Source organism: Apium graveolens, chromosome 8, assembly GCF_009905375.1.
Source record: "Apium graveolens cultivar Ventura chromosome 8, ASM990537v1, whole genome shotgun sequence".
NCBI lineage: Eukaryota > Viridiplantae > Streptophyta > Magnoliopsida > Apiales > Apiaceae > Apium > Apium graveolens.
The window spans coordinates 222577606-222602678 of NC_133654.1; the positions used below are offsets into that span (position 1 = coordinate 222577606).

The 25073-nt window shown below is 35.8% G+C and overlaps 1 protein-coding gene across 1 annotated transcript; it reads right to left on the reverse strand.

Moving 5' to 3' along the window:
* Nucleotides 1-3141: 3141 nt before the first annotated feature.
* On the reverse strand, nt 3142-3696 carry LOC141680368 (uncharacterized). Its single transcript, XM_074486616.1, has one exon. It carries the CDS (start codon nt 3694-3696, stop codon nt 3142-3144), a length of 555 nt encoding a protein of 184 aa, XP_074342717.1.
* Nucleotides 3697-25073: the final 21377 nt, after the last annotated feature.

The following is a 25073-nucleotide window of genomic DNA, read 5'->3' on the forward strand; positions in this document are numbered from 1 at the left end:
CTGTAGACATATAGGGTCTCAATATAATTGATGACTATTCAACTTCTATCTTAATTGTGGATGTTTGGTAGAATGGTATTGGTACAACGAAAGTTGACTTTTATTAGTTTAGTGTTGTTTAATTAATTCCATCACCGTTACATGCTAAGGGTAATAACAATAGCTATTGAAGGAAGTAGTAATGAAGTTATGATCTCATGTGTGTTTAATATTGTTAATTTAAGTGTTTGTTAAGTGTTTAATTCTCTTAGTTAATTCTAGTTACTAATTAGTTAATCAATTCTACGTGTTATTGTCTTAACATTGAGAAGTAATCATACATTGGTGAGTGAGTGTTAATTGAGCATAATTAGTCTGAGTCTCTGTGGGAAAGAATCTGATTTTTATCTTATACTACTTGCGAACGCGTATACTTGCGTGAATATTAGCGCATGTTTTCTGCCCTAACACAGCGCATGCAGATTAGAAGTCCAGAAAATCAGGATTATTGTAGAAACAGGATTCGCGCTTCACCAGCGCGAGCGCGCTGCAATTCTGCATCTTCGGCACGACCGCACGTTACTACAACGTGGGCGCGCTGACCTTCTGGAAAATCTTTATTTTTATGTTTTCTTGGCTGGTTTGAATTAGCAATCCTCGAGCAATCTTCCTGAGCACCATCCTAACACCAATTTAGCACCAAAATAATGTTAAATCTCCTTGTTCTTTTATTTATGCCTGAAATGCAAAAATACTATAAAAACACATCAAATACACAAATAACTTGAGTACAAAACATCAATTCGAGCCTTTTTAGAGCATTATAAGCGGACATAATTACCACTTAACACACAATCACAAAGTTCCAACTCAAATCTCTCAATCTCTTAAGATAATTCCCTTGGCATCATATTCAACCTTGCCTTCCTACTCAAGGCATCGACTACTACATTAGCCTTTCCTGGATGATAATGTATCAAAAATCATAGTCTTTGATTAACTCTAACCATCTCTGTTATCTCATTTTGAGTTCCTTTTAGGTGAAAATATACTTCAAGCTTTTATGATCCGTATAGATTTCACACTTTTCTCCATACAGGTAGTGTCTCCATATCTTGAGTGTGAACACTATGGCTGCCAATTCCAGATCATGGGTTGGATATCTCAATTTTTGAGGCTATAGATGTCTTGAGGCTTATGCAATCACCTTGTTGTGTTGCATTAGCACGCGTCCTAAGCCCTTATGTGAGGCGTCACTATATATCACAAATCACCCTTGTCATCGGGTAGTACCAATACTAGAGCGATAACCAACCTCTGCTTCAATTCTTCAAAACTTTCTTCACATTCCTCATTCCATTCAAACTTTTGATTCTTTCTTGTCAGCTTGGTTAGTGGCGTAGCGATATTTGAGAAATCATTCACAAGTCTTCTGTATTGCCCGACCAATCCTAAAAAGCTTCTTACATCCGTAGGAGTCTTTGGTCTCTCCCAACTCATAACCCCTTCCATCTTGGAAGGGTCCACTCTAATTCCTTCGCTTCCAATTATATGTCCCAAAAATTGTACTTCTTTTAACCAAAACTCGCACTTTGAAAATTTTGCATACAATCTTTCTTGTCTAAGAATCTCCAAAATTATCCACAAGTGTTGCTCGTGCTCTTCTTCCGTCTTCGAATATATTAGAATATCATCAATGAATACTACAACAAACTGGTCCAAGTATTTCTTGAAAATTCGATTCATTAAGTCCATAAAAGCTGCAAGAGCATTTGTTAATCCGAATGGCATTACTAAAAGCTCATGTTGTCCATACCTTGTCCTAAAAGCCATTTTCGGGATGTCTTCTGGTTTGATCTTTGACTGATGGTGTCCCGACCTTAAGTCAATCTTTGAAAAAACACCTTGCTCCTTTCAGTTGGTCAAACAAATCATCTATTCTCGGTAACAGATATCGGTTCTTAATCGTCATCTTGTTTAATTCTCGATAATTAATACACAGCCTCATACTTCCATCCTTTTTCCTTACAAATAGAACTGGTGCTCCCCATGGCGACATACATGGCCTTGTAACTCCTTTATCCAAAAGTTCCTATAACTGACTTGCTAATTCCTTCATTTCCACTAGTGCCATCCTATAAGGTGCCTTTGAGACGGGTTCAGTGTATGGGGCAAGATTAATTTCAAATTCAATCTATTGATCTGGCGGTAATCCTGCTAATTTCTCTGGGAACACATCTGGGAACTCTTTCATCACTGGAATCTCTTCTAAGCTAGGAACTTCCTTTTCTGAATCTATTACATAGGCTAAATATGCTTCGCATCCTTTCCCCGGTAACTTACTGGCTTGCATAGCGGTGAGAAATAGTCGCTCTTGCTTCTATTCTTTAATCATCACCTTATTCCCATTCTTTGTTCTTAAATAAACCTTCTTAGAACTACAATCTATCTGAGCATCATTCTCTCCTAACCAATCCATTCCTAATATTATATCAAACTCCCCTAACTTGAAAAATATATCAAGTCAACTAAAAACTTATGCCCGGAGATATCAATCTCATATTGAGGGCAAAATTGGCTTACTAGTACCTTTTCTTGATTAGCAATTACTATGATCATCACTTCACTCATATTCTTCTTATCACAATTTATTCTATTAGCAAACGTTTCTGATATAAAAGACTTTGTAACTCCTGAATCAATCAATACTTTAGCTTCAACATTATTTATCGAAAGCTTACCTACTATCACTTCTAGATTCTGAACATCATCCTTTATTTTCAGGTTAAAAGTCCTTGCTGATGCTTGAGGAGTCATGGTAGGTGGTGGGGGTAATGCCAGCATTTCTGGCGGTATCGTGGTGCCGGTGCTTTCTTAATTCATCATGTTTTTGATTGATCTATTTGACCTACATTCCTTGGTGATATGTCAAACTTTTTCACACTTGTAGCATGTTACTCCAATTTTCTGCACTTTAGACTCATTGGCCAAATGCCCCTTCTGATTATATCGATAACACATCATGTTGAGCTTGTTGAGAATTCCCGAATGCTTCTTCCCACAATGCCTACATTCAACCCTTGTCTGTTTATCATCATTTGCTTGACCTTGATTCTGTTGAGGGTTCCCTTTATTGTCATGTCTCTTGTTCACATCCCTTTTCTATTGGGCATTCCATCCTTTCTGGAATCCAATTCTCTTCACATTCTTGTCATGCTGATATCCTGATTCTGACCTCTCCTTCTGATAAAACAATTTTCTTTTCTTGTTATCTCTTTCTTTCCTAGATTGTGCTCCATTACTCTCTATCAATGCCGCCTTCTGAACTACCCTGACATAGGTATCAATCTCAAACATCGACACTCTATCTCGAATCCAATATTCAAGCCCTTGTTGAAATCTCTGAGCCTTCTCCTCATCAGTCTCCACGTACTTGGTCACAAATCTTGACAATTCTGTAAACTTCTTCTCATATTCTAAGACTGTCATGCTTTCTTGTTTCAATTCTAAGAATTTCATCTCCATCTGCTTCTGCATATACTTGGGGTAATACTTTTCCAAGAATAATTCCTTCAATCTATTCCAAGTAACTGGTTGTACTTCCTCCAAAGCTTTAACTGAATCCCACCAATAAATCACTTCCCCTTTTAGGAAATACATAGGGTAAATAGTCTTCTGATCTTCCCCTAGTCGAACCAATTTAAAAGATCTCTCCATTTCTCTAATCCAAGTGTTGGCTATGACAGGATCCGTGGTATCATGAAATGAAGGTGGGTTCACATTCTGAAAAGTTTTGAAAGTCACAATTTGTTGAGGTGGTTCTGGTGGATTTGGTGGAGCTTGTTGGTGTTGTTCATGATTTTGGTTCTCTTGATTTTCGAATTGTTGTTGGAGGGTTTTTTGTTGTTGGGCTATATCATTGGTTTGTTGTTGTAGGGCTTCCAATATTCGAAGAATATTGGGATCTGTTGGGATGTGGTAGAGGTGTTGGTCTGTTGCTTCTTTTTAGGAGGCATATTTATGAAAAATTGAAATTTGTAACAAGCATGTGTGATAATAACATATATTTTAAAGCTAGATTATCACAGGATTAATATGATCATATGATTTCAAATTCTTAACAAGGCTATACATGGTTATAAACAGAAAAGCAGAAAAAGATAGGTATAATTGAAACAACAAAAGTGCATAAATAATAGGAATATAGTTAGGTTACATCATAGACGAATAAAGTCAACATCATAGGTCTGAAAAGGAAATATATAGTACAACAGGTCTGAAAAGGAACATAGAGTACAACTACTAGTTCAAATGATTACAACGTCACCACAAATGCCAACTAGATAAGGAAATGGAATCTAATCTCCTAGAACTCATCCTCATCCTCCTCTTGAGGGTCATCCTCCTCCTGAAAGTCATCCTCCTCCTGAGGTTCATTCTCCTTGCTCTCTTCCTTGTGAAGCATGTTCACCATACTTTGAAGCTCATCAGCAATCATCTGGAAGGTATACAGGCTGGTGCGGTCTTTGTGAGGTGGCATCTCTCCAAGCTTAGTATTGACATGGTTGAGAAGAGTCTCAAGCCTCACAGTTACTAGTGACCTCGGTCTCTCTCTAAGTTTCTGGGTATCCTGGTATGTCTCCTCCAAGAGCTTCATCAACTTGCCATACTTTCCCTGAAGCCTATCCATCTCAAGTCTCAAACCGGCATAAACGGAGAAAGGAACAGTATCGGGTGGCGAGGCAATCATGGATGAATGCTCTAGTTGCTGATAAAAGAAGTGTATATATATAAGATTATTAGCGACCGACTCAATTATTACATACACTCTCGATTAATATACTTATACCTATGTATATCCTAAACCTATTTGGGCTTGTTCACTGACTCTAAACCTTGGCTCTGATACGAAAAACTGTCACGACCCCAAATTTAATACAACAAAAGCTATTATTAAAGACATACATTATAAATGTGACATATTACAGAAATTTTCCAAGATTGCTAGGTTTAGTGTATGAACAACCCAACTACTAATTATTACAAACCAAAAGTACTTTATTACATCGCATCTCCCACTAGGAGATCACTTAACTACCTGAGCTCGCATATGGAACAGGGATTGGTTCGATAATTCTCCTACGGTGGACTTACGAGCTGTTTGCTTCAACCTAACCATTATCTCCTAGCTGAAAGATATACAGGGAAACAAGTAGTGAGCCAAATGCACATCAAGTTCTACTAGCAAAAGATAAACATAGGGTAGAATAGTTCATAATTTAAATATTATGGGAATGTCATCCCCATTTTGTAAAAAAAACATTTGAAAACAATCTTTTAATCAAAAACTCATTTTATGACGCTACGGATTACAGTCGGTGATCAGTCGCGAAGTAATCCCGAACCTCCCTGGGTTCTAACAAATATAATGGGATCCCTAGGCAACTTTTAAGCCTAAAATAAACGTGGAAAGGACATGCGTCTTAGTCCAGATCCACTAATCTCAAGAAAACATTTGTGTACCTTTGATAATTCAATTTATAAAACTTTACATTTTATATGAATTTAGATGCCAAAATATTAACATTTCAAAAGCTCTTAAAGCATGGAAGAATCATATAGGTATTTAAGGGATTCTATGTCAACTTCAACAATAATTGTACTAGGACAAGATTTATTGCCAAACGAATTGAATCATCAAGGCAAACGAATCATTTCAAGGTTCTATTGCAAAGGAATAATTCACTGGTTATGAAAATAATCAAGTGAAAAGGGTTGATGATGTAAGTATATGACAAGATCAAATATACGGGCATCTAAGGTTTCAATGAGCGAAGATATAAGTATTCAGTCTAAAAATGTGCAAGAGCAAAGCAATAGGTAACCAATCAAAAAGGGTTCAAGAGTAAAGCAATGAGTTCAGGGAAAGGTTCATTGTAAAATGACTAGTCTGGGATTACGAATTGGTAACATTACGGTATAAGCAATTGGGTATATTAAAGGTTGCTACTTTAATTAAGGTACGATCAAGGAAATGGAATCAATCTGGATTGTATAAACAGGGTGTAAATAGGTAGGGATCACTCTGGATAGATCATGAACATGGTAAGACATTATACTCCTCAATTTTAATTGCAAAACTGATAACAGGTAATGGTAATTATTTGATCTCGCCTTAGAATATCAACCAGTAATGATACATAATAATAACACTTGCATCATTATAGAATTTAAGGAAGTAATACTTTCATAAGGAAAGAGGGGTACTTTCACTTACATCAATTTAAATGATTTAATAACATTATATAAATGAAGAAGGTTCGAAAACTTGATATATATCAAGAAAGGTTCAGGACACTTGCATGATATAGTTTGAAGAAAACATCATTTGAACGATAAGTGAGGGTAGAGACACTTACCTTAAGAAGGCTTGACCAACTCTCATCTTGATCGTGGGAGCAACCGGGAGCACTAATCGACTTTGACGGCAAGCTTACTATCTTCTCCTGAGCCTACACAATAATATTAAACCTCATCAAGATATATTCTTACGAATCCCATCCTAGTTATAGAAAATTCGACTCATATCGGCACATAGGCCTATTTACACATTCGACTCTTTAGTATTCATATATTATGCTCAAAATAATCATTTAGGATCACATAACACATTTAATCACATAATATACATTATTGATATAATGGTGCACTATTGAGTATTGAATGATCTCACTCCACCAACACAAATGACTCGAAGTGCTTAACTAGTCTAGTGCAACCCTACTAGCTCTCCAAATTTTAAGTGCCCTTAATAGGCAATCCCTATTTCACTTAGCCACACCTACGGCCTAACCTTCTACTGACCTCTTACTAACAAATAACTCAATGATCAACTCAGGCCCCACCTCTAAGAATACAAAAGCTAAGTGCAAAGACAAAGTGTTCCTCAGTGCAACTCTTAGGTGACATCGAATGGTACTAAGTGACAATGATCCCCCTTCCACTTAAAGTTTGCCACTCAAATTACTACACTGGAATCTCAGGTCCTAAATCTAACTTGTGAACTTGGAATGACACCAAGGCCCAACCTAGGCTTCCTTGGGCCTACTCTCAAAGATGGCTCTCCCATGTCCTAGTGACACTCAAACTGCCCTGATTTGAACTCACTTTATACTCTTGGTTTTAACTCTAAACCTTCAAAATATGGCTTGAACAACCTCCCACATACTCCCTAGTATCAATGCTAAACAAGGCCTAATGAGGGCCTACCAATGACATCACTTTCTAAGCTTAAAAGTGCTCATCACTCAAACTGTCTCTGTTCTGACCAGAACTCATGATTCGACTTGTATACCTAACTAAATAGGTTGATTTCTTACATTTAAAGCTTCTGGGATCAACTATAGGTCAAGTACTAACTTATGATGGCTTGGGCCTCCAAATTCCCAACAAATGCCCATTCAAAACTCTCCTACAAACTAGTGCAAATTTTTGGAAAATGACAAACCTTATACTAAACCTTCCACCTTGACTCCCACTTATAAACCAAACATCAAATCAATCAATCAAGATTATCTACTATACTTACTCTCCTAAACTCACAAGTTATCTGAAGGTTGAAATCATTCCATACCCTTATGCACCAAAAACCGAATTATATACTCAAAATAACAAAACCATTACTTAAATCACACTTTCAAGTACTTAAGCATAAACCGAGCACAAATCATAACATGCAATGTGACGGCCTCAACCCGGGTTCAGGAGTTGGCGTCATCAACAGAAATAATAACAACATAATATAATCCACTTCAAGGTTAGAACATAAAAATGACCCCATTACCAAGATCTTTTCCAGGTTTAAGTATGACTTAGGTTACAATCATTACTAAACCAACTTATTACAAACAATCCTGACAATACTATCTTAATACAGCAACTCAACAGACCATCTTTGGTCTGACACAACTACCTCTGAGGAGCATGGTACAGAAAGAACTGAAACTCTGCCCTGACTGCACGGAAAGATCTCCTGTATATCTGCAATACATATATACAAATTCTGCAAGGGTGAGCAATCAATTGCTCAGCAGTACCACTATATGAATAACAAGTAAGGCATGTTATGATAAAATAGTTATTGGAACAGAAATCATGGGTCATTAACAAAAGAGAGATAAGCATTCATAAACTGGATATTCAAAACTAGCATGCTTTGTAAAATAACAACTTCAGTCGTGTGTTGTGTATAAATACCGGAGTTTAATTTTAGCATGCTATCTCACTTTCAAATCATTTGTTCAATACAAGTTGATTTATTAAACAGTTTCAAAATTAAATCAATCAGATCTATTGGACGTTCAATGGGTGAGGATAGCTGATCAGTCTATCATCACCGGACAACGACTAACGGCCGTCCAGAATAAAGAATGTGTTCCGGAACTTAGGAGACTAGCTAGGTCTCCCCCACGCTGGACTAATCGGTTAAACCATGTGCACAACCGAATTAGCCTCTTACGCCACCACCTGCTGGGCCGTTACCGAATAACGGGCCTCTTACGCAACTCCAATAGATTAATTGCATTCCCTTTTTACCTCTTTTAAAATTCCATGACATAGGTGGATCAAAACATTCCACGACATAGGTGGATCAAAACATTCCACGACATAGGTGGATCAAAAACATTCCATGATATAGGTGGATCAAAAACATTCCACGACATATGTAAGAACCCTGATTTTTGTAATATATTAAAACTTCTGTGAATAGTAACTTGAGCTGATTAAGTAATACGTATGGGGATCATCATAAAATAAATAGTGGAATTTTGAGAATCCGAGATCATATTCTTGTTTATCGAGGAAAATAAGTGAATGTAAAAGCCGACGGAATTCGAAGATTCACGATTATACTACGTGTTTTTGTATCCGTAAAGAATGACGTAGAACCGGGAATACTACGTGAAATAAATAATATATCAAGGTGTTTCTATGATCAAGAGAAGGAATGGAATTGGTTATAGGATTATAAGCGATAAAAGAAATCGCTACGAAACAAGTCGTTATACGTGGAAACTATCGGAATGGAACGATGATTGTGTTTACGCTAAATAAACGAATGAGAAATTAAATCCCATGCAAGTTGGCCATGCATAACCAAGTCCTAACTAGTAGTTAGGAGTGTAACTAGATGATTAGAAGTTAACTAGAATAGTTAGTGGAATAGTGTTAAATAGTGATGGGAGACAAACAAGTACACAAGCCTTACTTCTCCCTTTTCTCACTTCACCACACAATCAAACCAACCCATAACTTTGCCAAATTATTGTAAAATCTGCTGCATACATCCCATATATTCATTATACACTCCCACACTTTAGCCACAAAAGAAAACAACCCCTTTTCCCTCACTTAAAGCTCTCCCATTTTTCATTCCAGCAGTTCGGATTTTCTGAGCAAGGGAGAAAGAAAAATTCATAACTCAAAATATACTCATTCAAAGATCATGAAGTTTTTACCATAGCTTCTCTATATCATGGGTAAGCTTAGTACCAAATATCAGCCTAAAATTATTATTTTTCAATTTTATAAAAATGTTTGAATGAGGTGCTGAAAAGTAACTCCGAAATTCTAACTTGTTTCTTGGTTTTGTTTCTTAAGGATCTAGCCCTTCTAAGTGTTTTCTAAGCAAAAAAAGCCTTAATCATCCTAGAACTAACCTTCCTAGTGTCCAAGAAGGTATAACTTTCAACCCTTTAAGGTTTTATGGTTGGATTTAAGAGTTATGTTTGTTGTAGTGTTAAGATCCAAAGGATTGTGTTTGTATTGATTATGTTATTGCTAAAGGCTTGAGATGTTGAGTTGTAATCCATGTATGTGATAATAGATAGAGCATATAAGGTGTATATGGGTGGATCTTGAGAAGTACTTGTGTTTATGATGGTTATAGGTAGTGATTGTGTTAAGATCAAGTAGTAGAAATTGAGTTTGGGCATTCTTGCACTTGATCTGTTTTCTGCAGGACATTCGGCCATGAAAATAGTTAAAATTTGAAAACCACTGGACATGAATAGATAGATCTTTTTTTTAGTTTCTATACATGTGTAGATCATCATGATGAGATTTACGGTTTAGGAGTTATGGTCGTTTTAGTGTAAAATATTTCTGCGATTAGCCAACTGCACTGAAGTCCACTTGCATGGTGATTTTGAAGGACTTAAAATAATTTCGAGATTCTGAAAAAATTATGAAAAATGGATATGACAGTAGAGAAGACTGTCCAAAAAGAATTTTGAGAAAATATTAATTTTTCGATTTTATAAAAATGTTTTGGTAAAGCGAGCGCAAGCGAGAAACGCATAAAAACCTAGTTTTGACGCGCGTTTTCTCACGTTCGAGCTTAAAACTTGAAATGGACTTTCTAAAGAGAACGATTGATTTCAAAACTCGACCATGTTATAAAGTGATAATATAAGTGTTGAGAATGTGACGATTGAAGATTTGTTATACTTGAGTAGTTGCGAAAGTTTCTTAATAAAAGCGAGACGTAAATCGCGTACTAACTTAGACCGTTGATTCTTGTTTATAGATCGCCAACCAAACACCAGAGACCATACCACTTCGATTACTCGAGGCAAGTTTTCGAAACCCTATCTCATACTATCCATGCTATATATATACTGTTGTGATATTGATGCCATGATTTACAGTTCAAATATATATGCCTGCCTATGATATCAATATATACGAATTATGCGATTGTTTATGAAAACAAATTTCATTTTACACGAGTATGAGAAATTAAAACGTATTTCAAATATAATATATGATAATGGGAGTCAGAGATATTTTAATAACGATTTAATTCCGGAGAGAGCCGGACGCGAAAGATTTCTATTTTGATAAACAAAGTACGTTCGCGTAATATATATATCAAGCGAACGATTGAGATTTTGACTTAAACTTCGAGAAATATTGGTTTATTCATTTAAGGGACACCCTTACTTGTTTGATTATTTTATAAAGAGATACTTAAGGGATTATTAAATATCCAGAAAGTATTTAAAAATATATTGAATAGTTTATAAATCATTTCACGTTATTTAATAAAGATTTAACTATTCAAAGAGCAATTATAGGATACCAAATCCTATTTCGATTATTTGATTAAGGTGTCTCCATTCGTTGGACCTTATTCAGAAATATTTTGTATTTAAGGTTTTTATTAATTCATTGAACCTTAATTAGAAATACTTTGTACTTAAGATTTTATCAATTCATTGAACCTTATACAGAGATGTTTTATTTATAAGATTTTATCAATTCATTGAATCCCTCTTAAATTATTATGAGACCTTAGATATTTTATATCTTCGGACTTCTAAAAACTTATTTAAAAATAGACATAGTTCCCAAAGGTACTTTCTAAATTATTCAAAACTCTTGAAAGAGATTAATCATTTGAAACGTATCAAAACCTTAGGGAACTTAGTCTAGAAGCATAAGAGTTTTGCTTCCTCGTTTAATAAAGAACAAGTGAGTAATATATGTGTCACCCTACTATAGATAGGGATTTGAAAATGATTTTAAATTCAAAACTCCGACAACTCCCAAAGATCAATTGAGTTAAAAGTGATGAATAAATCATCTTATTTACAGGTCAACTTTTAACGACCTATTCCTTCGAAAAAGGATTTTGAGCAAAAGATATAATTGTTTTGGGACTGGAATGTGGCCTGCCCGGCACAGAGTGGTATCGGGCAGTGACCAGGCGCGGAGTGACGCATTATGCAAGCGCGGAGTGGCGCATTGTACGGTTATATGGTCTATGTGACCATTGACTTTTGGACTTGCACGACAATGGGAAACCACCGTGTAGTGTCTTGATGAGCCCAAAGGTGGCTAGGTTTGTATTCCTTCTACTAGTAGAGAAAATTTCGTATTCGGCTGATCACCGATACGTGGTTTATTCCAGTATAGTCCCTTTCTTCCATTTTGGAAAAACTGTTGTGAAATATACAACAGAGAATCGATAAGGCTGAGTTTTAAACAAGGATATTGATGAATATATATCAAATCCATTTGAGAAATCTGCCGATAAGGCTGAGTTTTAAATTGGGATGTTGAGGAATATATATCACACCCATTTGAGAATCTTGGTTCGAGTAACATCTTGAGATTTTGAAATAAAATGAGTACGAGTATAAAATAATTTTGAGAAAAAGATGAATACAAGTATTCAGTGGATATACTATTGTAGTTGATTTTGAGAATATTATAAATTTGACAAGCATATAAACTTTCAGAACGCTTTGGAGATACAAAGTATAATTATTGGTTTTATTTATCCTTACATACTTAATTATGGGGATATATACCTTGCTGAGCTATAATGCTCACCCTTGCTTTTATATATCATATCACAACAGACTACCAGCATGGATCAGACCAGGACTGCTGTCCGTAGGCGGGTAAGAAACGCTCGTGAGTTCCGTAGGCTTTTTGTACGCCAGCCCCGTCAGGTAGATAAGTGGAGATGATTTATTTGATACTGTTTCCAAGCATATAACCTGTGTGTGTGTGAGTTTGAATAAAAGGTCGAGTAATATTGTGAAAAGAGAATTATTTAACTAATAAGTGATCGTAACGACCCGAATTCACGACCTTGGATTTGGGGGTGTTACAACATAGGTGTATCAAAAACATTTATCTTTATCCAGTTTTTTTTTCAAAATCACTTTTACCTATCTCTCTTTTAAAACCATTTTGTCACAGCACAATATTCAAAACTTCTTTTCATTTTAATCATGTTTTAGAGATAGGTACTTTCAGAAGTTACTTTCCCCCAAAACATATTTTAAATAACATTTCCAAATACAGGGGATACATAACTTAAAATGTTCTGTTCCATTACGAGAATAAAATAATAGCTATTCATATATACTGAACCATAAAAGTATGGTCAGGGGTACTTGCCTTGTAGAGCTTACAACTATCTTTGATTGACCTTGAACCGATTTGAACGCTCGGCTTTATCGTCTATCTATTAGACTATCCTGGATCTGACTTCAACACTCAGGTCCTTCGATTAGAACCTTACTGAGCTTGTCAACTGATCACTAGGCTATCTTTAGTCCGACGTAAACTTTCGGTTTTCCGACTAAAACCTACAGGAGTCGAAATACTCTATGTTAGATGACTAGATATGCTTGACATATCCTCGCTACCAATTCTACCCAAACGATATCATAACCTGACTGGTAATTATACGTACTATTATAATACACTTAACAACTAGGCTTCACGTACACGAAAACCAGTTCTGTAATCATTTTGGGGGAAATACATATACTCGTCGCTTCGGGAAAACAGGGTTGTCATATACTTTGCAAAATATTCTATCACAACACACCAGTAGGTTCTGCAAAATACTTATTTATAATTATATACGTATATACGTTTGACTAGTAATCCCGATAATCACAAGATATGTCCCTATATTTTCGAATTTAATTTTCCAAAAAAAAATCGGGCAGCACCTCCTCTGTTTATCGGCCTACTCGTCGAAACATAATCGACATCATCACAACCAATCAATCAATCCAAGTCAATTTCATAACCCGAACGCCAATATAATTTTTAAAAATAACCAACTTTTATTTGTTTCGAAAATAATTTTTATGAATTAAATTAATATTTTAAAATTTTAGGACTCAAAATTGATTCTTCACGGTCCACCGTCAGCTCGCCGAGGCTCATCGCCGACGGCGGTAAAATTCGCGGGTTTATGTTTATCGGACATCCTACGTGAAATTTACCGATTAATTATTATAATCCCATATGAATTATTTTGTTTCACGAAATTAATCAATTGATTTCCTATAAAAAAATAAAAATAAAATACTATCAATAAAATATGTCCAACCGAGAAACACGCGCACAACACACGCGAATGTAACTAGCCGGAGCAAAACACAGCAGAAATCGGACAACCAACAACTCAGGCGGCAACCCCAAACACACACATGCAACGTACATAATACAGACACACACTACTATCATATCACCGCCACTCCTCGCCGGAAAATTCGAGGAGGCGACAGCAATAGCAGAAATCGAATGGCAAAACATACACACGCAACTGAAATACATATGTATATTTATGTATATGCATATCCAGCAATTAATCGAAACCATAACACTCAGAATAGATATGGCCGGGAAGAACAGGGCAGCCGGAAAAAGGAGGACACATCGACGAAACTTACCGGAAGCCGAGGAAGAACATGAGGGAGAAAAGAAAAAAAAAAGAACCAAGAGATAATCGAGAGGAGAAAAATGAGAAGAGATCGAGAGTGTAAGATTGAGAGAGAAAGAGGTTGCCCCAAAATTGATATAGAGGAGAGTTTATGAATGTGACACGTATCAGTTAATTCCCTAAAAATCGAACACGTGAACTATTTTACGATTATCAGCCTAATTTTTGATCCGTGATTGTCATTTTAACGAACTAGATGCGTGGAAATAAAACTCGAACAATTACCGAAATAATTCTAAAATTTTCAGAATATTTGAAAACTAATCAAATAAAATTTTCATAATTTTTAAATCATTTTTGGATCACTCATCAGACCCGCATTTAACGATTTAACGAACAAACATGCGAGTGAATTTAATTGGAAAAATTCCCAAAATAATTTAAAATTCTCAAAATATTCCAAACTTAATAAAATAGGAATTTTGTAATTTTTATAGCATTCTGGAATTAAATATTGAATTTACACTAAAATACAATCAGAAATTCATTTAAGGCTAAATAATAGATAAAATATTGATTTATAAAATTTATAAATTCCCAAAAATAATTATTGAAATTATACAATCATAAAAATAATCTTAGAGATAATCCAAATATTTATGAAAATAAATTTTCAATAAAAGCACAATTAAAAGTGAAAAAAAACAATGCTGCTCAGCAATTAACTGTACAAATAATTTTGCACACCAATAAACCACACATGATTAATAATAAAACAACACACAGCTGACAAAATCACTACACATTATTTTATTTACTCAACTATTCAATAATTACAAATTTGAATAATGCAAAAATATACGAGTCGTTATATCCTTCCCCTCTTAAAAAGATTATGTCCTCAAAATTTGATTTAACTAAACAAGTGAGGATATTTGTCAAGCATATCTGACTCTAGCTCCCAAGTGGACTCTTCCACTCGAGGATTTCTCCAAAGCATACACACTATAGGAATAGACTTATTCCTGAGGTCTCGTTTTTACGATCTAGGATCTAGATTGGTTCATACACAATGTCTTGATTCAAATTGAGAATATATTTCTTTGACACAAAGACGTAAAACACACTATGAGTATGCTGCAGCTGTGGTAACAGCGCTAGCTCATAGGCGACTTTACCTGTTTTTCTCAATACCTCAAATGATCTGATATTCCTAGGGCTTAGCTTACTTTTATGCCCAAATCTCACTATTCCTTTCCAAGGCGAAACCTTCAGCAATGCTAATGCTTCAACTTTTATCTCTATAGCCTTTCGATATGAATCAACATTCTGCCTTGGGTATCATAAGTTGATTTTTAACCTTTTCTGAATCAATACTCCAAATTTATAGTCTGTTGAACTAATTCAGGCCTAACAATTTCCTTATCTTTCCAATCATCTTAGACTAAAAAGTGACCTCGTACAATTGCTTCTTACCACCTTCGGCTATTCAAACTTCAACTTCCATTATTTCCAATTCTATTGTTAACTCCTTAGTGATCTTAATCACATTCAATCCTTCCTCTCTGCACAAGGCATATGTTACTACACTGACTTTGCTTAGGTGGTTGTTAGTGGAATAATCATAATCTTTTGTTAATCTCAACTAAAATTCATACTTGAAAACTTAACGTACAGTTGCTTCCCTTCTAATCTTCGTATGGAAATCCTTGGGCGTTCTACATGGACTTTCTTAATTTTAAATAACTGAGTATGTTATCAATAAATACATTTACACTTATAAGAGTATTCCTTATACACTCTGTTCAATAAATCTTTAAACATGACTGGTGCATTTGCTAATCCAAACAATATCACTAGAACTCATGATGTCCATATCCCGTTCTAAACACCATCTTTGGTATGCCTTTAGGTTTAACCTTTAGCTAATGGTCATATCATTCGGGTTAACCAATGTACCCGCAGCCTTTATGAATTTGATGAACAAAGTGTTCAAAAAGTACCTAGACATATGTGTGATAGTCTTCATAGATGATATTCTAATCTACTCAAAGACATAGCAAGAACACGCAGAACATTTGAAGATAGTCTTGGAAATCTTGAGGAATGAGAAGTTGTATGCCAAATTCTCAAAATGTGAGTTTTGGTTAAAGGAAGTGCAGTTCTATGGACATGTGGTGATTAGCAAAGGAGTTTTAGTCGACCCCGCCAAGATAGAGGCGGTATCCAATTGGGAAAGACCGACTACCCCGACCGAGGTTAGGAGCTTTTTGGGCTTAGCAGGATATTACCGGAGATTCATGCAAGACTTTTCCAAGATAGCCGGCCCATTGACTAGGCTTACCCGAAAAACAGAAAAGTTTCTATGGACAGAGAAATGTGGGGAAAGCTTTCAAGAGCTGAAAAAGAGACCGGTGTCAGCACCAATACTCGCTTTTCCCGATGGAAAGGGATAGTTTGTGATATACAACGATGCCTCACAAAAGGGGCTAGGATGTGTGCTTATGCAGCACAGAAAGGTTATTGCATATACCTTTCGGCGGTTGAAGGAATATGAGATAAGGTACCCTACCCACGACCTAGAATTAGAAACCATAGTGTTTGCCCTGAAAATCTGGAGATACTACATGTATGGGGAAAAATGCGAGATTTACACCGACCATAAGAGCCTCAAGTATCTTTTTACTTAGAAAGAATTAAACATGAGACAAAGGAGATGGCTAGAGCTGATTAAGGACTATGATTGTGAAATCCTGTATCACCCGGGTAAAGCCAATGTGATGGCTAACGCCCTCAGTAGGAAAGAGAGACTCAAGATGATAATAACCTCTGAGGATTTGGTTAAGGAATTTGAGAAGATGGAGATCGACGTGAGAATAACCAGTAAAGGATCAAAAGGACTATTTGAAATCAGGTTAATACCGGAACTAGCTGAAAAAATACGAGTATGTCAGGAAAAGAAAATGAATGAAAAAAGAGAAACATTGACCGGTGAGGAGGTCAGATGCGAGAAAAATGACAGAGGGATCATGAGATATGCATCCCAAATTTGGGTTCCGAATGTGCAAGAACTAAAGAACGAGCTGTTGCACGAAAGTCACAGCTCCAGATATTCAATCCACCTAGGAAGTACGAAAATGTACCGTGACCTAAAGGAATATTATTGGTGGTCTAACATGAAGAGAGATGTAGCAGAGTGAGTCAGCAAATGCTTGGCGTGTCAGAGAGTGAAGGCTTAACATCAGTGACCGAGTGGACAATTACGGCCCCTGGAAATTCCTGAATGGAAATGGGAGCATATAGCCATGGATTTTGTGATAGGCTTACCAAGGACTAAAACTAATCATGATGCCATATGGGTTATCATAGATAGACTGACCAAGTCCGCGCACTTCCTCCCAATTAATGAAAGGTACACCAAAGACAAACTAGTGGATATTTACCTATAAGAGATCGTAGTGAGGCACGAGGTTCCCGTTGCCATAGTGTCAGATAGGGACCCAAGGTTTAACTCCAGATTTTGGAGAAGCTTCCAAGAGTGTGTATGCACCAGACTGAATATGATTATCACATACCACCCCCAAATAGATGGGCAAAGCGAATGGACTATCAAGACCCTAGAAGATATGCCGAGGGTATGTGCCATTGACTTTAAAGGAAATTGGAATGACCACTTATCCCTGATCGAGTTTGCCTACAACAATAGTTATCACGCTAGCATAGGAATGCCCCTGTATGAAGCTCTTTACGGAAGAACATGCCGCTCTCCCTTATGTTGGGATGAAGTTGGAGAATATAAGATTCTGGGACCCGAGTTGGTCCTGCAGACCCGAGAGACGATGAGACTAATCAGAAATAGGCTGGTAGTAGCTCAAGACAGACAGAAAAAGTACGTCGACTAGACCAGGAAAGATGGAGAGTATGAAGTGGGAGATTCAGTGTTATTGAAGGCATCTCCATGGAAAAGAGTGATGAGATTTGGGAAGAAGGGGAAATTGAGTCCCAGATTCATAGGACCCTTTGAGATCTTGAGGTGGATAGGACCTCTATCTTACGAGCTCGCCTTGCCTCCTAATATGCAACAAGTGCACAATGTATTCCATGTGTCAATGCTAAGAAAGTAGCATGCCAATGCGCGATATGTGATAGAGTACGAACATGTAGACTTACAACCAGACCTGACTTACATTGTGCAATCGGTAAGAGTAATGGACCAGAAGGAACAAGTGCTGAGGAACAAGACCGTAAAGCTGGTCAGAATCTTGTGGAAAAACCAGAATGTTAAAGAGTCAACTTGGGAACTAGAGGACGCGATGAAGGAAAGATATCCCCGCCTATTTTCTATTTGATTTCGGGACGGAATAATTTTTAGAGGGGAAGACTGTAATAATTCGAATTTTTGAGACATTGTAAAATGATTAATGAATAGTAACCCTGACAATCAGGGAAAACTTTTTAGCCCACACTATGTTATGCATGGGAAATTTAGTTTCCGAGTCGATAACGTGATTATATGTACCAAATAAGTGTATGTAAACACTATTAGTTTTCAAAGAAAAAGAACTTTGATAAATGACCATATCTATGAACCGTCGAGGAATACAAGAATCATAATGTAATTAAGCATCTAAAATCATACAAATTCAAACCCAAGTACAATGCTTCAAAGCATAAAGAATGTATAAGAAAAAATTGACCCCACGAACCGCTTACGAAGATTTATTACAAAAACGAATAAGCGACCAAGAGAAAACGTAAGTGAATGAATAAAATGTATCAAGCCATGCAAACCATGCAAACTAACTAAGGTGAGAAAGTAACCATGGTTAGCAACCAATAGTAGCCTACCTAGAGAGCATAGTAACCTAGCTAGCAAATAGTAGAGTGAATAGTAATGCAAGTACCTAAGCTAGTATTATAGCTTGGAAAATAGGCAAGCTAGCTAGATTGGATGAGATTTAAAAATTCTAGGATATACTAAAAGATTTATCATATTTTCAAGAAGCAACAAAAATTTTCTCTCCCTTCTCTCTCTTCAAGCTTTATTTGGCCCTAATAAAAAGAAGAGGAAATCAAATTCCAAAGCTCAACTTCTAGCCATGGATAAATCCTCCAATTAATTCCTAAGATTCCTACATATTAAATTAAGGTAAGATAAATTTTTTAGAGCATTTCATTAAGGTTTGGATAGGTAAATAATTCCATGAAAGTGATGATGAATTGTGCCAAATAGTAACACTTCTTGATTTCTTGATTTTCATGGCATAATTTAGGATTCTTAAGCACAACCAAGCCTCCCCAAGGTTCAACCATCAAGAATAACACATTCCAAGATTTCAATAAAGGTATAAATCCTTGCCCAAACTTTGTTTAAGTATTAAGTTTCAAGAAGATTAAGGATCTTAGTTGTAAACGTAGTTTTGATAATTGATTTGATATTTTCTTGATGTTTAGTTAGTTAGTTATTAAGGTTGATGTTGTGGCATCAATAACGAGATGTTCTTTAGAGGAGTAAGTGTTAAAATGACGGTATGGTGATTGTTGATGATTGGTTAATGATTTAGAACAAAAACGAAACCCGAGTCGCGAGCGTAATGACGTTAAAATGAGAGAAACGTAATCATGAGTTTTCTGCAGATATATAGAATGTATAAACTGTGATTTCTTAAAAAGTTAAAAATGATAGAGCTTGTTGTAAGGATCATTTAGGCGCTTGAATCGCTTGATTTCGATTTACGGTTTAAAAGTTAAGTCCGTATTAGTGAAAACGATTTACACGATAAAAACTGCTACGAATTACAAACTTTGGAAATAGAAATGATTGACTTAAAAATATTTAAAAATCATGAAATATTCAAAGAGAGTAAGAAATGGATTTTATTAAGTGCCATAAAAATTTCAAGTAAAAATAAGGAGTTTTCAATTTTATAAAAATGTCGGAGCCGAGATCGCGCGTGTAGAAACTCTTGAGAATCGAGAGTGGAGCCGAGGGACGAAATATGAAAAACATTAACAAACATAAGGAATTATAAAAAGAGAGCGAATATGACAAGTAGTTGTACTTATTGGAATAGTGAGAGTAAATTGAGTCACGTAAATAAATAGCAAGTATCGCGTATGTACAAATAACGATAAATACGAACAGAATCTAATAGAACGATAACTGTTCATGATTATAGATTTCCGGGCGGACCCTAAAGCACCCTCCACCTCGAAGTACCCTGGAAAGTTTATGAACCCGACTCCATATACTGTTATGTTGTGAAAATTATTTTATTGTCTTTCGTACAAATGCCATATTTGCCATGATAGTACAATAAGAGTTTTGCTTATCAATAATGACTGAACTCACGATGAGTATATTGTAGAATATTTTAACGCTACAATAAAGCGTGATGCATAAATTATAAGACTGAGAGTCAGTCAAAGTTTACAAAGTGAGAACCCGTGAACCATCCCGGTGATATTTTGGACGATCAAAAGTCCGTACTTATTTTATTCCAAGGGACTCGATGTCCTCTTGCGAAGTATTAAAAACCTCAAATTTATTTAAAAATGATTTCCAAAGATCGTATTCCCTCGACTATATTTAACTACTCGAACAAAGAATATTATTTTGGATATTCATTTAAAAAGGAGAAGTATTCTCCGATGATTATTTTATTTTAAATTGAATCATTAAGTATTACTCCCTCCGCCCTTTTGATTTGTTATCAAAAGGATTGGGAACAGAGATTAAGAAATATGTATAAAATAGTAAAAAAGAGAAAGAAAAGTGAGTGAAGTGGTGGGACCCATTGGTTTTTAATGTATAAAAGATAGATAGTGGGGTAAAAATAGTGTGAAAAGGGAGGAAAAGTGGGGAAATGGTGGGACCCATTGACTATTTTTGGTAAGTTTTGAAATGTAAAGAAATGAATGGGACATCCCAAAAAGGAAATTGTAAAGAAATGAAAGGACGGAGGGAGTATTAAAGATTAAGTTAATTTCTTAAACATAAATTAGTTGAGAAATATTATTTCAAATTTTATTTTAAAAATAGAATTATTCAAGATTTAATTATTTAATAATTATTATTCAATTATTAAATATTTATTAAATGATTTAATATGATTTAAAACTCATAAAACCTATTTTAAAAATATTTTCTGAGTTTCAGAAAATCATTCCAATCATTTCGGATCGTCGAAAATATTATCTCGACATATTTTAAATGTTTCGATCATAGTATCAAAAGAAACTTCCCCTTATTTATTTATCTGTTGAAAACGGTCAACTCACACTATCTTAGTACTACTTCAAAAAATCTCGGAAGTACCTATATACATATATGAGATGAGTTGTTTCTATCAACAAGCAAAACCCTTGAGGAACTTCGATATAATTTGAGTTCCATATTTTCTTCAAAGGACAAGGAGGGGTAGACTTTAGTACTTCGTGTACTGGAGCGACTACTGGTGTGCCACATGTAAACATATGAAGTATGTGAAAAGCCTGGATTATGGGCCACACATTATATGTGAAAAGCCTGGATTGTGGGCCACACATAATATGCCCAAAATGCGGCAAGGGTGATAAACAGGAGTAAGGAAGTTGTCCTTCTACATATAGAGAACAATAAAAATTTACCGTTATACGACTGATCATCATATTTTGGGGGCTCTGATGAATGTCCTATTCTTCCAACTGGAATTGAGATGCAATACCGTAAACCCAGCCTATGTGTTGGGTTTACCATTAAGGTATTTGCAGACTAATAAGTCAATAAAAGAGTTGTTTTGAAAAGAGGTGTGTAACACTGAGAAAAAACATTTTAATCAAACATATATATCATATACGGAATCTGATATGAATTTCTTATACAGTCTTTTCATATTGTACTTTATTATGACGGGCATTATAGCTCACACTTGTTTTCTTAAAATGACACAACACAAAAGTGAATCAAGATGCCTATCATGAAACTCATGGCCATGAAATGGGTAGGAAACGGCCAGCTGTTTCGTAGGATGTTCGGTGCAGTAGACCGCATAAGCTGGATGGTTTTCAGTTGATTTTAGTCCGGCTTATTTAAAAGTATGACTTATGTAAAGTAATAATGAAGAAACATATATTTGGTCGCCGGTCTACCCTTAAAAAAAGGTAGACCCGTGGTAAGACTTAATTACTTTTGGTCTGTAATAATTATCACTTTATGGATTGATAAACTCTAGTAATGAATTGTTCATTTCCAAGATAATAACCTGTAAGTGTGTGTGCGTTGATAAGTGTGGGGTGTGAGTAATTATATATTATTGTACAAGATAAGTGTTATATAGGATTCGAGATGGTGTGGCCTCCTAGATCCTTGACCCCGAATTTTGGGGCGCTATAAAATTAAAGAAGAAGACATAAGAGTATTATGAAAAACTAGATATGTATTCTGTTACATTACAAAAAACCTACCCACCTCTATCATCTCTCTGTCTCTAATATATACATATATATATCAATCTCTAACTGAATATTCCAGCTGTACTCTAGCCAACTAAACCTCTAGATGCTTCTTATTTTGTCTCAGCATACATCACACATTGCTGCTCTCTTGTTTGTATACGAGTTGATATTGTAATGTAAATGGCCCCACTGTCTTCTCTTGAATCATGTTGGATTATATATTAGTAGCATCCCCCTCAAGTTTGGAGGGGAAAAGAGATTAAGCACTCCTAACTTGCCAAGAAGATACAATAAATGAATAGCACCCAGGGATTTAGTAAACATATCAGCAGGTTGGTCACGGGTGGGAAGATACGAAGTAGTAATAATACCATTTTGTAATTTCTCACGAACGAGATGACAATCTATTTCGATATGCTTAGTACGCTCATGATAAATCGAATTTGCAACGATATAAATGGCAAAAATTTTATCACAGTATAAAGTAGTTGGGCGAAGCTGAGGAACACCCAAAGCATGTAAAATAGAATGCAACCAAACCACCTCACACGTAGTATCTACCGTAGAACGATATTCAGCTTCAGATGAGGACCGTGACATTGTTTGTTGTTTCTTACTCTTCCAAGAAACAAGTGAAGAAACAAGTAGCACATAATAGCCTGTAACTGATCTACAAGTGATTTTACAACTGCCCCAGTCGGCATCACAAAAGGCTGTTAAGCAGAGATCAGAATAAGAAAACAACATAATTCCTTGACCACAAGTCCCTTTGAGATAACGTAATAATCTGAAACAAGCTTGTAATTGAACATGTTTAGGGGTATCCATGAACTGAGAAAGAACATGGACAAAATATGAGATATCTGGTCAAGAGATCGTAAGATATATGAGATGATCAACCATTCGTATGTACAAAGAAATATCAGATATAGTAGGAGTGTCAGTAGCAGCTAAAAGCTGATGATTTTATTCCATGGGTATGACAGAAGAAGTACACTCAGCCAAGTCTGTATCCTTGACAAGATCAAATGTGTACTTACGTTGATTCAAGCATGTACCAGAGAAAGAACGAGCCAATTCCAAACCCAAAATATACTTGAGAGTAACCAAGTCTTTAATTTTAAACTGAGAACCAAGGAATGACTTAAACCTAGTCATAGGACCTGAATCATTACTTGATAAGACCATATCATCAACATACACCAACAAAGAGACAATAGACTTCCCAGATGTAAATGTAAACAAACTGTAATCGCTAACAGACCATGTAAAGCCAAACAATAGCAAAGATGCATAGAGATTAAGAAACCATTGTCATGCAGCTTGTTTAAGCCCATACAACGACTTCTTAAGTTTATAAACAAGAAGTTGGCCTGGATATTGAGTTTGTAACTCATCAGAAGGCAAATACCTAGGTGGTAAAGCCATATACACATTCTCTATGAGATCATCGTGCAAAAATGCATTGGTGACGTCTAATTGGTCAATCGTCTAGTGTTTAGCAGCTGCCACGACCAATAAAACTCTGAAAGAAGTCATCTTAGTAACAGGAGCGAACTTTTTAAAATAATCCACTCCTTCGGTTTGTGTAAACCACAAGGCCAGCTTTATAACACTCAATTGGACCATTGAGAAGGTACTTAACCTTGTAAATCCACTTGCAACTAACTAATTTTTGGTTCGAGGGTAATGGAACAATATCCCACGTATCATTGGCTTCAAGAGCAGCTAACTCTGTCGCCATTTCCACACACCACTCAGGATGATTAACAGTATGTTTATATGTAGAAGTTTCGGGAATCTTGTTTACATTATCCAGGAAATGTGTATAGTCAGGGGTAAACGTATCTTAGTTAAGGCTATCAGGTAAAATAACAGAGGTCGGATGAGCTTGTGACACAAAGTGACTTGGCAATCCAGTGTAGTCAGAGTATTTACTGGGAACAACACGAGTCCGTATAGGACGTGCAGGTATAGTCATAGATGAAATAATAATTCATAGAGGACTGGGAGAAATAGAAGGACTAGAGACAGGACTAGACCCATACATCTCAGGAATAGAAAAAAAATATCAGAATCAGAGTAACATGGTGTATGAGAAGTAGGAAAACCATGGTGACTCACATAACCAAGGTTACTCACATCAAGGGGATCAACCTCCACAATAGAAGGAGATGTAAATAAAGAGGGATAAGAAGATAGTGGATCACAGATAGAAGGATCTTTAAACAGAAAAACATGTTCAACAAACTGAACATGACGAGAAATAAAGACATTCTTAGTTGATAAATCCAAAAGACGATAACCCTTGGTACAAAATGGATAACCTAAGAAAATGCATTTTCGAGCTCGAGGAGCAAATTTTTCTAAAGGTTTCGGAGCTACTGATGCATAACATAAT

Bases quoted from the DNA above. Each gene is read 5' to 3' on its own strand.
- LOC141680368 (XM_074486616.1), bottom strand. From the start codon at position 3,696: ATGGAGAGATCTTTTAAATTGGTTCGACTAGGGGAAGATCAGAAGACT.